General features: G+C 42.7%; 2 protein-coding genes across 3 annotated transcripts; both read left to right on the top strand.

Moving 5' to 3' along the window:
• The first annotated feature begins 6,904 nt into the window (after positions 1–6,904).
• LOC128741594 (uncharacterized) lies at positions 6,905–9,339 on the top strand. Of its 2 annotated transcripts, none has more exons than XM_053837568.1 (3): positions 6,905–7,112; positions 7,182–8,035; positions 8,093–9,339. In XM_053837568.1, the coding sequence occupies exons 2-3, from the start codon at positions 7,241–7,243 to the stop codon at positions 8,669–8,671; spliced, it is 1,374 nt and encodes a 457-aa protein (XP_053693543.1). In that variant the 5' UTR covers positions 6,905–7,112; positions 7,182–7,240; the 3' UTR covers positions 8,672–9,339. The 2 variants fall into 2 exon arrangements, with proteins under 2 accessions (XP_053693543.1, XP_053693618.1); XM_053837643.1 differs by having other exon boundaries at positions 7,177–8,035.
• Positions 9,340–14,778: 5,439 nt separating this feature from the next.
• On the top strand, positions 14,779–15,672 carry LOC128741734 (26S proteasome non-ATPase regulatory subunit 9). The gene is made up of 3 exons (XM_053837772.1): positions 14,779–14,933; positions 14,998–15,333; positions 15,395–15,672. Exons 1-3 carry the CDS (start codon positions 14,829–14,831, stop codon positions 15,611–15,613), a joined length of 660 nt encoding a protein of 219 aa, XP_053693747.1. The 5' UTR covers positions 14,779–14,828; the 3' UTR covers positions 15,614–15,672.
• Positions 15,673–15,674: the final 2 nt, after the last annotated feature.

Genomic DNA, 15,674 nt, shown 5'->3' with positions numbered 1-15,674 from the left:
GTCTTTGAGCCTTTTGTTCATTTGTTAATAGAATATGATCGCCATCTTTAATTGCTGGAATAGGTTTTGATGGTTTCTTCAGAATTTTTGACAATTTCCAGAAAGGTTTTGAATAAGGCTTCAACTGCTCAATCTTATTCGCAAACTGTTCATTCCTCAAAGCAGTAAATTTTTGTTTTATCTCTTTTTGTAATTCTTTATAAATAATTTTCATAGCAGGGTCTCGAGTTCGTTGATATTGACGCCTACGTACATTTTTCAGCCTAATAAGCAATTGAAGATTGTCATCAACAATTGGAGTATCTAATTTCATTTGGACCTTCGGAACAGAATTGTCTCTGGCTTCAATAATAGCACTTCTCAAAGCTTCCAAAGCTGAATCAATATTGGTTTTACTTTGCAAACTTACTTCATGATTCAAATGATTCTCAATATGAGACCTGTATCTTTCCCAATTGGCCTTGTGATAATTAAACACAGATTTAATAGGGTTTAAAATTGTCTCATGTGATAAACAAAAAGTGATTGGGAGATGATCCGAATCAAAATCAGCATGAGTAATTAACTCGCTGCACGCATGACTTTGGTCGGTTAGAACCAAATCAATTGTAGAAGGATTTCTTGTAGAAGAAAAACATGTAGGCCCATTTGGACATAAAATGGAATAGTATCCAGATGAGCAATCATTAAAAATAATTTTTCCGTTAGAATTACATTGAGCATTATTCCATGATCGGTGTTTAGCATTAAAGTCACCGATAATTAGAAATTTTGAGCGATTCCTTGTAAGTTTTTGCAAGTCGCCTTTCAGAAAATTTATTTGTTCGTTTGTACACTGGTAAGGGAGATACGCAGCCGCAACGAATAATATTCCAAGTTCCGTTTGAACTTCAATCCCCAAAGCTTCAATAACTTTTGTTTCAAGATGAGGAAGAGTGCGATGTTTAATTTGACGGTGGATAACAATAGCAACTCCACCGCCAGAACTTTGAATTCTATCGAACCTATGTACCACGTAGTTGGGGTTATATTTTAGTTTGATATTTGGCTTTAAAAAAGTTTCGGTAATAACTGCAATGTGCACTCTATTGACAGTTAAAAAATTGTAAAACTCATCTTCGTTCGCTTTTAATGAACGAGCGTTCCAATTTAGAAATTTTATAGAATTATTTAAAGTCATTGCTGAACTTCAACTTCATTACAATTTCATATGTATAATTTGTTCCAATTCGAATAGCTTCGGTCATGGAACTTGTTTGCAACAAAGAAGTCATTAGAGTAGACATTGCTTGTTGCAAAAATAAAAGTTTATCCTGGGTAATCATACCTAGGTCATCATTAATGGCATCGTCCCTAGGTGGCCCAGGATTAATGGTTTTTTTGGAACTGCCTGGAATAACAGGTATGTCCAAGTTTCCGGCTAAGACCGAAGCATATGATTTACCTGACCTAGCTTGTACGGGTAGGTAATTCACAGGTTCTGCACTAACTACCGGTGGAATTTGCTCACGCTTAGGATTTTGTTTACCCTGATTTCTTCGCTGTAAAATAGCGATTCTAACAGGGCAATCAAAAGAATTACTTTTATGATTATTACCACAATTTCCGCATTTAAATTGGTTTTGCTCCTTCACTGGACAATCGTCCTTTTTGTGTGAAGGACTGCTGCAAATCATGCACTTGGAGTCCAAGTGACAATTTTTTGTGCCGTGACCATATTTTTGACATGAGCGACACTGAGTTAAATGAGGAATATTTCCTCCAAACTTTTTGTATAGTTCCCACTTTACACGCACGTGAAATAAAACACGTGCCTTTTCTAAAATATTTAAACTATTTACCTGATTTCGGTTAAAATGAACCAGGTAAAATTGCTGTGAAATGCCCCCGGTTTCCCGAATTTGACGTTTTTTCTTCATTTGAATTACTTGGATAGGGGAAACGCCAAGTAATTCCGTTAATTCAAATTTGACCTCATCAACGGATTGATCGGTTGAGAGACCTTTTAAAACAGCATTGAATGGTCTTTCATTCCGGCTGTCGAATGTATAAAACTTATACAACTTTTCAGTTAAATACTGAATAAGCAAATTAAACGAGTCTTCCGTTTCGGCCAGCACGCGACACTCGCCTCTACGGCCGATTTGATAATTGACCTTAGCGGTAGGAACTCGCAAAGAAAGCTCCTTCCGAAAATTTTGAAATTCGGTAACATATACCACAATAGGTGGAATTTTACCCCTTTTGTTAACGATATTTTTTTCATTAATAATATTAGTATCTCCGGCTTCTTGCTCGGAGAGAACGGAAAATTGATTTTCACTAGCAACGCTAGAATTTAGAGAGGGTATATCCCTCTTTCTCTTCCCGAGGCGAGCTTTCTTACTTCGACCTGACATTTAGAAGAAATAAAATAGTTTTTCAAAAAATAGGTAGACAAAAATGGATACACTAAAAATCTTTAGCCTTTCGGTAGCCTTTAGAAAGACTGATTACACACGTGGTGAATTTATAGGTAACCTAACCAACAGGCACCGCAAAAGAAATAATTTTAAACCCTGGGTAAAAACCAGGAGCTAGTAAAATATGCGACCGATCTGAACGACAGCTCGAATCACGAAGATAGAAAACTCAATTCAAACTTTAACACCATGTAAACAAACCACCAAGTGCTGTCAAAAAAGTGTGGTTAGGAGCTCCCGTGTAATGATCTATAAGGTTTTGCACGAGCGAGCATAACCTCACTTCTTTGACGTCTATCAGTGGTTTGTTTACATGGACTTAGAACATGGGTTAACACGTTGAAACTGAATATTGCATAAAGGCCTTAACGGCAGTAAGAAAAGCACAAAAACTGCCATTCCGAGTAGTTTGGAGGGGGACACTGCTGGATAATACGCTTTTAAAACGTTTAACTCCAATTTATGCATATCGCGTTCGTCTAACAAATAGTAAACAAACCACGAGTGGATGTCAAATGGGTGAATTGCGTTCATTCCGGTTCATTCGTGACGTCACCTTGCAAAACCTTATAAGGTTTTGCAAGGTGACGTCACGAATGAACCGGAATGAACGCAACTCACGCATTTGACATCCACTCGTGGTTTGTTTACTATTTGTTAGGCGAACGCGATATGTAGAGAGTCTTAGCGATATGCATAAATTGGAGTTAAACGTTTTAAAAGCGTATTATCATCCAGCAGTGTCGCCCTCCAAACTACTCGGAATGGCAGTTTTTGTGCTTTTCGACTATAAATATTCGAATATTTCGTTAAATTATTCGATTAATCGTACGATTATGAACGATTAATGGGAATTATTCGCATTTTTTCATCCCCTTTGAACTATTCGATTAATGAATTACTCGTGCCGCCAGTATTTGATTGCAAATTATTCGATTATTTCATGTTCTAATCGATTATTCGATTAATCGAGCGATTACCGGAGATCACTAAAAGTAGAAATTGAATTTATATAAATTGCATTTTTTCATACCGCAGTAATTGGTATTAATTATTTTGAATTAATAATAATGACCGTATTAAAACGTGTTTAAAAAAATTAAAATGGCATTCAGCTTCCTGTTAAATGAATAGCCTCACTTTCCGAGCGTACTTTTTTTGCGTATTTGATCTGTTTGATCTGCACAGAAATCTGCTGGCGCAAACATTTTAAAACCGAATGTATTTGATAATCTCACGAATTCCATGCTGTTTTGCAAACAGTGTACTGGCCCCACAAAATATGTCAAAATTTATTCGATTTTGTAACACGGGTAACGTCTCAGATCGAATTTTTGACATCAAATTTGACAAACAGTGCACAGGGCAAGACAAATATATCTGTCAAATACCAAAATTTGCCCAAATTCCGACAGGAAGAAAAGCTAGCAAACAATCAGTAACAAACCATCGTTGCTTTGGTAGCTTTGTTATGGGGTAGGAGCGAGGTTACTTTTTGCTGGAGCAGCCAAGTGACAAAACCTTTGGCTCCTCTGGCGCTAGCTACCCAGTAACAAAGTGACAGTTATTAACAGTTTCCCATACACTGGCGGGTGTCAGTGTCAAAAATGTCGCGACGATCGTTTTTACGTGCCGGTCAACATTGACGCACCTTCGATTTCCAAAGGAAATGTTAATTTTTGTTACGTTAAATGTAAACGCAAAAAGCTGTCTGGACAACGATTTGAAAAGTGCGTATTGATTATTTCAGCATTGTTTTATGTTTTCGGTGAAACTGTTTAAACTGGGTCCTAAAATTTGTGATAAAAAGATGATTTTTTTAGAAGGAACGATAAAGCTTCCCATTATGACTACCAGAGTATAGTTTTTTTTTAAAAAAGATGCAGAGCATTAAAAAATTGAAAAACAAAAATATTGTAATTTATTCTCCCTTGACATTAGAGATCTTCCTTGACATAACGAAAATAACACGTTTCTGGCAACAATGATAACTTTTTGTCACTGGCAACTCTGGTTTGACATAAGGTTTTGCAAGGTGACGTCACGAATGAACCGGAATGAACGCAATTCATCCATTTGACATCCACTCGTGGTTTGTTTACTATTTGTTAGACAAACGCGATATGCATAAATTGGAGTTAAACGTTTTAAAAGCATATTATCCAGCAGTGTCGCCCTCCAAACTACTCGGAATGGCAGTTTTTGTGCTTTTCTGACTTGCCGTTAAGGCCTTAAGCAATATTCAGTTTCAACTTGTTAACCCATGTTCCAAGTCCATGTAAACAAACCACTGATAGACGTCAAAGAAGTGAGGTTATGCTCGTCCGTGCAAAACCTTATAAAGCATTGCACGCAGATGTCAGTGCGTTTTTTTTCTTACCAGGTTTGACAGTGTTGTGGGGTTTGTTTTGATTACTTATTCGCAAGACCCAGAAGCAAAAAACTGCAAAAAGGACAAAAATATATGTTGTACAGAACTGTTATCATTTTCCTGCTTCGGAAAAGTCGGGTATTTCCGGTTCCCGCAAACAAGTGGGACGAATTACAAGTAATAAACCCACTAGCAATAAAATTAGGTTACAAAGGGAATCAAAACAAAACACACAAAAACGTCAAACCAGAGTTGAGGTTAGGCACCGTGCAAAGGTTTATTAGAGCAGTTGATCGTTTTGACAGTTACAGCTTCGCAGTTGTCTCTTGTGCTTGTCTGCGTTTTGCTGGTCGTGAGGAAGTGGAACATCAAATTTGTACTAGTTATCGGATAAAAGTTTTGATTCGGGCAATGTATTCCAATCCATCGATTCACGGTGCTAGACTTTGTCCAAATCTAGTTTACGCTAAGAACGACTAAACGATGTCAAACTGATTGCCAACAGTATAATCTCGGTACAATCGACCCCGCAGAACAGTATGAAAAAAAAAAACGCCAGTCGAAACTGACGCCGTATAATCAATCAGATTGGTATGTTCTGCTACTCCGACGTGAATCAGCAGTAGGGCGAACGGCTGACCAAACATTTCTATGCGTTTCTAACCAAACACGGTCGCATCTCGATGGCGGGTTTTGCATCCGAAAACTGACTTTTTGCAACTTTTGACTTTTTAATACACTATCACATGAACGTGAAGGTAAACAAAAAGTTTTCCGTGATATTTCAAGACATACTATGGTTTCTTTTTATAATTCGTGTTGTCTAGACATCGCTTGACACAACCATGCACAACTATAGTTTGTCTATATAAGGTTGCCCAAATGTTTATTTTTTGTTCAAAATTTTACAAAATTAAAAAAAAAGGTTTTTAACGGCAATAGCCTAAAAATATAAAATCGAATATCAAAATATGTGTTCCTAACCCTAACCTCATCGATTCAAGCTAAAAACGACATAGGGCTTTAGGACCCAATTCTTGGTGGGTTGTTTGATTGATTTGTTAGTTTACAAGATAAAAAGCGGTATTTATTACAAGATTGTCACTCTTGTGTACGAGTTGTCTGCTCTAAAGTATTTAAATATTACGTGTTTCATTGAAAGTTATCCGCTGCGCCAATTTCTCAGAAGTTGAAAGTCGCTTTTGAACTGGTCGAGCGATCCCGCACGGTGGTTTTGATCCAGCTATTTTGTCTGTATTGATAAATTTTATGTCCCGAATAATCGACCTATTTCGTATGATTTACGTATTTCGTCCTCTGATTCCTCCACCGATTTGATCGGCTTTCGTAAGCAAGTTAACTGCATACACCAATTAATCCACCTATTTCGTCGGTATTGACAAATTTTATCTCCCGACCTATTTCGTTTGGTTCCATCAGGCACCTCTATTTCATCACCCGACTAAAGCGGGGTACGCTGCTGAAAAGTAATGGGTAAAAAGATAGGACAAGAAATGCTCAAGAAATCGATTTCGTTTACGATTTCTTAAGCAGTACGCACTTCATAAGAAATATTATTTCACGTTCAGATGGCGAAGTTTTACATGCAGGTGAATTAAAACGTCACTTTTCCGTACGGAATAATATCCGGCGCAATTATTACCACAAGAAAAAATGACAGGTGGTTGCTTGCATTGGAGTTGTCAAAATTTCTTCGGTAAATAGCAAGATTTTTTCTTGAGCTGTTTTCTTTTCAGCAGCGTACCCCGCTTAAACAGCCAATTTAGTCGGTTTTAGTCGATCGATTAAACATACCGACGAATCGGTAGATCGCCCAGTTAAACTCCCATAAGCGTCGTTGCAACAATCGGCCGATTCGTCGGGTCCACAATCGGGCGATTCAGCCGACGCGAACCTATATACTAAATCGGAGGAAAAGTAGGGGGGATTTTTTATCGGGACGACCGGGTTGTCTGTTTGACGTTTGGCTTATCCGCCCTTTTCAAATGTTGGTCGACAATTTTGCAGGTAAATAAAACTAGTTTTGACATTGTTGAGTAAAATCGTTGAACACCAAAATTAATTAATAATATCTAAACCTAGAGTGACTATCTAAACCGATGTGTTCCAAAAGACAACATAAAAACTGACGGCGAGATGGATCGATTCTGGTCTTAGCCGAGGGAAACTACGTACAAAAAAAACGATGTGTTCAGTAAGCCAATTTGCTGTCTTTTTTCCAACAAATCAACGTCGAAGAGTGTAACTTTTACGTCGCTGTAAGTATGATCATGAAATTTGGATTTAAAAGCTTTATATACCTACAAAAGTAACCTTGAAAAGAACAGGATATTAACCAAAACACAGAAAATATCGTTTGGCTTGGAAGAACTGATCGGCTGACATAATGAATTCTGACAAGTTACATATCAACGACCTACCCGACGAAGTGCTGCGGCATATTTTCGCTTTTCGGCCGCAGCTGGAGAGCCGAAAACCGCTTTCCTTAGTGTGCCGACGGTGGAACGATGTGGCATTTGACTATAGCTATTTGGGCCATATTAAACTAAACTGGATGCTTGGTATGGACAGCGTAAAGAAACAGCATAAAATTTTACGATGCTATCGGATCGTTCACCTGCGCTGTATGCTGCACGGTATTTTGGATGAAGCGGACGCCGAAGAAATAGTGGCATTATTTGAGAACCCTAGCTCAACCCTGCAGGAATTTGTATATAATGAAGCCTCACGTGGCTCTTTGGCGCTAAAGCTTCTTTTCAAATGTCCGCACGTTAAGAAGGTTTACCTGCCCGCTGTCGAGGACGTCCCGGATGATAAACTACCGGTCCTAAACGAGTTGGAGGAATTGGTAATCCCAAGCATGTCAAAGTTTAACATCATTCACTTAGCTCCGAATCTACGTAAGCTTGAAGCCAGGAATGACCTTTATGATCTACCGATGGCAATTCAGAAATTGCCACTGGAGCATCTGCAAGTGAATTTGACATTCTTTAGCGCTGATCTATTTCAAAAAAGTTCAAATACAACCAAACTTACGACCGTTGAACTACTTGGAGGGTATATCGATCAGAAAAGCTTGGAACAACTGTGTAGGGTATGTCCATTGTTGACCAAATTAAGGGTTTGTGTCCGATCGAAGAGTACATCATTGCAATGTTTAGCTAGTCTGACCTATCTTAAGGTAAGTCATTTTAAATCTGCATTTTAAATTTTTTCTCACAATTCTTTTTCGCTACAGGTCGTTGGTTTGCACGATGTTAGTAATGAATTATTTGCAAACAGTGACGTTTGTTTGTCCAGCGTTGAAACAGTCGAGTTAGATCTAACTAGGCGCTTGCATTTCGGCGAATATCTACAACAGATTTTTCCCAGTGTTCACCATTTAAAATTTACGTACAGCGCGAGTGCATTAGACTGGGATTTGATAGAAGAAATTGGAATCATCAGCAATGGTTTTCCACATCTTAAGACGTTAGAATATTCGCAGCTAGGTCAATCGTTTCCATTGGAACTGCTTGAAGGGCTTTCCGATCTACGTGAACTTATCGTGAATAATGCGCAACTTTCAGGCAGCGACTTTCCACCCATGACTATAGAACAGCTGACGTTGAAAGAATGTGAATTGGTAGTAACGGACGAGATGGAACATAATTTACCAAATTTGCAATTTTTGAATTTACACGGCATAGTACGGATAACTGACGCCGAGAAGCTGCCATCAAGCTGTACGATTAGGCGGTTTGGTCGGAACCGTAGCGACATATGTGGTATTAGGGATAAGTCCGCTATATTTGGACACTTTAAGCCTTTCAAATGAAACTTACTAAACAGCGGCTTTTTCTTTCAATGTGGAGAAACCAATGTTGTAAGCGAAAAAAAAATACAGAGCAGCAAAATTTCCGCTGCAAGGTTAAATTTAAAAGATATAGACAGTATTTTGTGTATAAATTTGCTCAAATCGAACACTATCCTCTATGCTCGGAAGGAAGAAAAATGTCAAAGAACACTTTCAAACATCTGCACAAATCTTGTGAGTCCAGTCTTTTTAGGTTTGCTGTATAAATTACAGTTCAATAACGTTTGCATTTACATTGACAGTCACCATTTACATTTACATATATTCTCAAAAAGCTTTCATCCCATGTTGAATGAAATGTGAGTTAGTTGTTAAACACGAGTCCAAAATTAAATAAGCCCGTCAGGTCAAATACAAGCGATTATTTCACTCGTTATTTTAGAAAGTAGACACATTCTAGCGTCACGGGACATCATCCTTACTATGCAAATCAGTTACTATTTCATCAAATCCCTGGCATTCAAAGGGAAGATTATGTCCTCGTTATTTAACTATTTTACAAAGGTATTTGCCAAAAAATTAGTAAATTATTATGCCTAATAATTTGGTAATGTATTTAAAATTATGACGTTGACGATGCTTAAAAGTAAATTTACTGTAGTGAATAACGTATAGCGTGAGGAAAAAAGTTTAAGTACAAATCTATACTGTAAAAATGTCAGAAGATGGTATTTAATATATATTTTTTTTACATCCAAAATGATCGATGAGCGAACGGAAGCATTTTCTCGAGCACCGAAATGTTCCACAATCCATCGTTTCACTTTTGCCCATCCTTTCAAGCTCTCACCTTCTGTATTCTTCCTCGCTTCAATCGGCTTCGTACTGCTTCGTCAAGATCGACGGCTAGGTCAAGGTCATTTAGCTGCTGCATCGTTAGAGGATTACAAGGCAATCCTCGATTTGGTCTACTGTACCTACTGTCTTTTATTAATTATTTTTTTTAACGAGTAGGGAAATCTGTTCAGCACCTTAGAAGATACGGTACTATCAGACACCTGAGAAGACAACTCAGGGAGTGGGGTTTGGTATCCCGACCCCCCTAATGGGGCGTGAGGACCCAGACCCACTAAAACCCTACTCGAGTCTACAGCCTAAATCTCCCTTGGCACCACCTTATCGGTATTACTTCAGGGAGGGGCTATTGTGCTTAACGCACACTCTTAGACAACTACCAGATTATGGTAGTTAGGCTATTTACTCGCCGTTGATCGGCTCTCCGGCGGTTTTGTAGCTCAAGTACAATCTGGGTAGCAGCCGCATTGACCGCTCCCCAAACATCCGAGCCAGAACACATCCTTTGGACTAAGTTGTCCGGCGTAGTGTCCTGTCCGCTCACTGCCTGCATGTTGTTTCTCGCGCCCACGAAACGAGGGTGCAGATACTGTCTAAAACAAGCATGCCCTGACAGAATCTGTGTCGGGGGTCCACTCTGCAAGCACATGAGACGATAGATACTTTCCAGCTTACATAGGTAGCTTTTGGTTCGCAACGCCGACGACCACACCGGTCCGCCATACCTATAAGTATTGACTGGACCACGTTGACTAAAAGCCCTCGCTTGCTGCCATATACCGCAGAGCTATTAGACATCATACGAGACAATGCCGAAATAGCTGTGGAAACCTTCTTGCAGGCATAGTCGACGTGGCTCGCGAACTTGAGCTTGTCGTCGACCATGACTCCAAGGAGTTTTAAGAACCGCGTTGACGAAATAGTGCAGTACCCGACGCTGATAATTGCTTGCTGTACTGACTTGCGGTTGTTCACCACGATAACCTCCGTTTTATGATGCGCTAGGTCCAGTTTCCTGGATCGCATCCAATCTTCAACAATACTTATAGAGTGGGAAGCCATCAACTCAACCTCTCTGATAGATTCACCGTAGACTTCCAAGGTGATATCGTCCGCAAAGCCGACAATCACCACCCCTACCGGGAACTTTAGCTTCAACACCTCGTCATACATGACGTTCCACAACACCGGGCCCAGTATGGAACCTTGCGGAACCCCTGCGGTGATTGGAACGCATTTCTGACCCTCCTCCGTGTTGTAGCATAGCACACGATTCTGGAAATAATTTTCCAGAATTGTGTACAGCGACACCGGCACTTCCCAGATAACACAAAATCGTAATAGAAAGTTCACATTAAATTGTTTTCATGTCAATTTCACATTGGAATTGTATAATGATTAGAGTATGTCAAATCGAAGTGAACAATAAGTTCTTTTGCAGTCGTGCGTGTCTTCAGATACAATTCAATATTTGATTATATCTTAATCATATATTCAGGAGTATTTAGTTGCGTGTTATAAAAACTACGCAAAATAAAATTACAAATAATTGTCAAAATTTTCGCACGTATATCGCCTCCACTTTGGTACATATATGTTCTTATATGGCGTGAAATATAACTTTTTCGTTCAGATATGATTTCGTATATCTTAGTTGCATATCTTAGACGGGCAAGCGAGATATATAAACCAAATGGTTTACTGGGTTGGACGTTACGAAGCGAGCTGGCTATGGAGTCCCAGCTAGCGCTATTAAACGCATTTCTCACGTCCAGCGTGACAACTGCGCAATAACGGATACCTGTCCTCTTGGGCTGGATTGCCACCTCGGCTGTCTTAGTGACAGACAAGATGGCATCCACCGTAGATTTGCCTTTTCGGAAGCCGAATTGGGTCCTTGACAGACCGCTTGTACCCTTTGTGTACTGTACGAGTCTGTTAAGGATAACCCTCTCCAGCACCTTGCCGGCAGTATCAAGCAGACAGATCGGCCTATATGACGACGGGATTTCCCGGCTTCGGCAATAGGACCAGGTTCTGTCGCTTCCATCTGTCCGGGAAGCGGCCATCTTCCAGGCATCTACTCATTACTGCTTCGAATAATTCGGGAGTCTCCAAAATAGCCGCTTTAATGGCCAAATTCGGGATTCCGTCTGGTTCCGGTGCCTTGCTCACCTTTAGGGATTTAGCGATCTCAATGAGTTCCTCATTCGTAACCGTCGCTTCCTCCCCAAACTCTAAGCCGCCGTCGCTTACGTTACTTTGGATGTTCGGCCGATCATCCTACGCTATGGTCTGAGATACTGGAACGTCGGCCGTGGGACGGTTCAGCGGCTTAAGGCTCGTGGCGCGGAAATAGGTCCTCGATGATTCGCTCTAGCATCTCTGGCGATCGCTTCGCGGGCGCTATTACGCCCTTGGTCTTTGCCTGCAGCCTCGTTATCTGACCGACACCATAGCGGACCGCCTGATGGTCACTGTGAGTGTAGCCATTGTCTACCCTCCAGTCTCCTATCAGACCAGGACTGTCGAAAGTGACGTCGATGATAGACTCCGCACCGTACCTACTACAGGTACTTGTGTTGTCGACGTTGGCCAGATCTACGTTAAGCTTTGCCAGAGCTTCAAGCAGAATCCGACCCCTATGGTTCGTGCGACGACTTCCCCACTCTACCGCCCAAGCGTTAAAGTCGCCCGCAACAACCACCGGCCTTAAACCAGTCAGCACAACAGATACTCGGTCTACCATCCGCGTAAACTGCTCGATAGACCAACTCGGCGGAGCATAACAGCTGCAGTAGAACACTCCACCCACTTTGGCAACCGCAAATCCCTCGTCTGCAGTTGACAACCTCCTGAACCGGGAACCTGCTTGTCGTCCATATAGCCGCCGTCCCAGGCCTATCCGGGACCCAGAAGCAAGCTTCCGACTGCTTGAGCACGCTTGGTGGGCATACCGACCACCCCACTTTTAGCCTAGCAGCTTTCAGGGCTTCGTTTCCGTCAGTTAGCATATTGTGACCTGGGTCTCGGCCGGACTCTTGCGTAGGCGAACCGCCTCGGTTGCCACCACAACTCCACTTTGCTCTTTGAGAGCTTGTACGACCTCACGCACTTCGGTGATCTCGTCCAGGTTCTTAAGCTGGAGAGTCACTTCTGGTGTGAGAGCACGTACCTGCACTCCGTCCCCGAGCACTCCTTCCGCAACCGACTTGCATGCGAAACTCTTCTTGGTGGCGTCCTTCTTTAACTCGAGGATCATATCGCCCGTGCGTGAGCGGCGGGTGTTCCGCACGTTCGCGCCCAACTCCTTGAGTAGGGCGTCTCCTCTCCTGGCCTTCAGAACCTCCGAGTGTTTCGACCCGTTGGTTTTCAGGATAAGATAAGCTGGTTCATTGGTTAGCTCTGCCAACCCGCTAGCCTGAGGGCTTTTACCGATCGGGCGTTTTTTCGGTCCACCAGAGGTGCTATCCCCCGGGAACTATCTCAGATGCTTGGCGGTCGCCTGGTAGCGCTATCCGTGGCCTCTTGAGCCGCGTTGCGGCACTCTGTCAACGGGCAGGCATCCGTCTGTACTGCCTTCGACGCCTTCACGGTCACCTTCTTCGCCTCTCCTGCACGCGCCACGAGGTCGTTGTGCGTTTTGGTCGCTGCATTCAAGGTTCTCCGAAGCATGAGCAAGCTCTGCTTCAGGTCCTTGGAGAAGTTGCCGCGACCTGACGTGAACTCGATTATTATATCGAGCTGCTGTGACGTTACTAACACTTTAGGTACAGCGTCTCTATTCTTTTCCATCGCTATGATTAGCGCTGGGCCGCGCTCCTAGTTGCATCCTTCTCCACCCTTGGTGGGAGAACGCTGGTACTTGCTACACCAATGTGGTCACTTCCTTCGCGAAAACGCCTACCGCTAACCAAAATGTTAGCTGAGCTCATTAGCTGTTAGCGGATTAGCGGAATTGTGCCCACCTCTGTACGTCTAAAACGAAGTATACGCTGGCGGGCGGGACCGAGCGCGACAGGACCCGCTTGGGCAGTACCGTGGTAGTCGACGGGGATGAGTTTGAGGTAGTCGACGAGTTCGTATACCTTGTCTCACTGGCAACAGAGGACAATACCAGCCGTGAGATTAAGACGTATTATCAGCGGAAGTCGGGCCTACTACAGAGTCCACAAACACTTGCGGTCAAACAATCTGAGCCCCCGTACAAAGTCACATTGTACAAAACGCTAATTAGACCGGTTGTCCACTGCAGGCACGAAACGTGGACACTGCTAGAAGAGGACCTACGAGCACTCTGAGTTTTCGAACGGCGGGTGGTAAGAACCATCTTTGGTGGAGTGCAAGAGAACGGTGTATGGAGGCGAAGAATGAACCACGAGCTCGCGCGTCTCTACGGCGAACCAAGTATTCAGCAAGTGGTTAAAGCTGGACGGATACGTTGGGCAGGACATGTTGCTAGAATGCCGGACAACTATCCTGCAAAAATGGTTTTCGCATCAAATCCGGTAGGAACAAGACGAAGAGGGGCACAGCGAGCGAGGTGGCAAGACCAAGTGGAGCGAGATCTGGCGAGCACTGGGTGCCCACGGAACTGGAGATCAGTTACCATGGACCGAAACAGATGGAAGCCTTGTCGTAAGACGTTAGGCCAATTAAGTAAGTAAGTATCATACTCCATCCGGTTTCGAGGGTCGAAACATCTAGCTCCACAGAGGAAGGCAGAGCTTTATCCAGTACGCGCGCGTATTTGGTGGTGGCTGTTGCATTTGGTGGTCAATTGTAGATCGGGAACTAACGCGGAAAAATAACGGGGACACTTCCGTGTAGCATCGAAACGGTAGTAGGTAGTAAGGTAACCAACGTATTTTGGACCCCAACAGCAGCTCTACATAATTTGGACACTTACCCAGCAAAATCAAATGAAAGTGTCCGAACTATGTACAGGTACGGGTTTCCGTTTACTAACCGGGCGGTAACATTATCGCCTATTAAAACACGTGTTTTCCAGTTGGCAGTCTTACCGGTCTTACCGACCGCCCGAATGTCCTTTTACCACGAAAGCACGTGTGGGAACCGTGGGAACGGAGCAACAATTTGGCGTGACATAATACTTTGTTCTTCATAGTTCCAACGTGCAACAAAATAAACTCCATGCAACGTAAATATTTACGAAACATTGTTTTGTAACAAGTTACTGTCAAAATTGTGCTTATCATTCGTCTTGCATTATACTCTGTGCTCGTGTTTTTGCGCGTCTTTCTATTTGACCAAAACAAATTCTAAATTCTTTTTAAGACCAAGAGCCAAATCGTTCTTAGCAATGGTTGTGCCCTCGACGACTTCTCGCGATGCCGTTTTGGAGTTGATCAAACAGAAAGACTCCATCGAGGCCAAAATCAACGACCAAGGAAAAATCCTGCAGGCAGTAAGTTCTTAACAAGAAAAACCTAAAAAAAAGCTTCGTCATTCAGTTCATCTCCCGTGTTCAGAATCGCGTCGGCATGGACGACCCGCTGGTGGACGGCGACGGTTACCCGCGGAACGACATCGACGTGCACCAGGTCCGACAGGCTCGCCATCAAATCATCTGCCTCCAGAATGACCTTAAGGCTCTGATGAAGCAGATCGAGCACGGTTTGCACACGGTGCACGGCGAAACGGCCGCCCAGCGGCAGGAACATCCCGGCTCGACCAAACTGCAGTCGATACCGCCGTTGGAGGCGGAAAATGGCGCCGGAGGTAGCCGCCAAGTGGCGGCCACGCGGCCAGTTAAACCGATCGCCAAAGTGAACGTCGTTAGTGAGGGGTCTCCCGCACAGGAAGCGGTAAGTTTGCTTTTTTCGTTTAGGTCCGGAGGACCTTTTAAGAGTATTTTTTAATTTTTAGGGAATTGCTTTGCGGGATGAAATCATCGAGTTTGGAACGGTTAATGCAGGAAATTTTCGCGATCTGGGACAGATCGCCGTTGTCGTGCGAAATTGCGAGAATAAAACCGTTCCCGTGCGGGTTCGGCGTGACGGCGGAAAGCTGGTCGACTTGGTACTGACACCGAAGAGCTGGTCCGGCCGTGGTCTGCTCGGTTGTAACATCGTCCCGATGGAGTAGTAGTGAACCGACTTTCCTTTTCTTTCATTGTGTAAATAAAAACAACCAAATCATTCTATCG

The sequence above is a fragment of the Sabethes cyaneus genome, chromosome 1 (genome assembly GCF_943734655.1).
Source record: "Sabethes cyaneus chromosome 1, idSabCyanKW18_F2, whole genome shotgun sequence".
Classification (NCBI taxonomy): domain Eukaryota; kingdom Metazoa; phylum Arthropoda; class Insecta; order Diptera; family Culicidae; genus Sabethes; species Sabethes cyaneus.
Note: the sequence above shows the minus strand (reverse complement) of the source record. Positions and strands in the feature narration are given on the sequence as shown.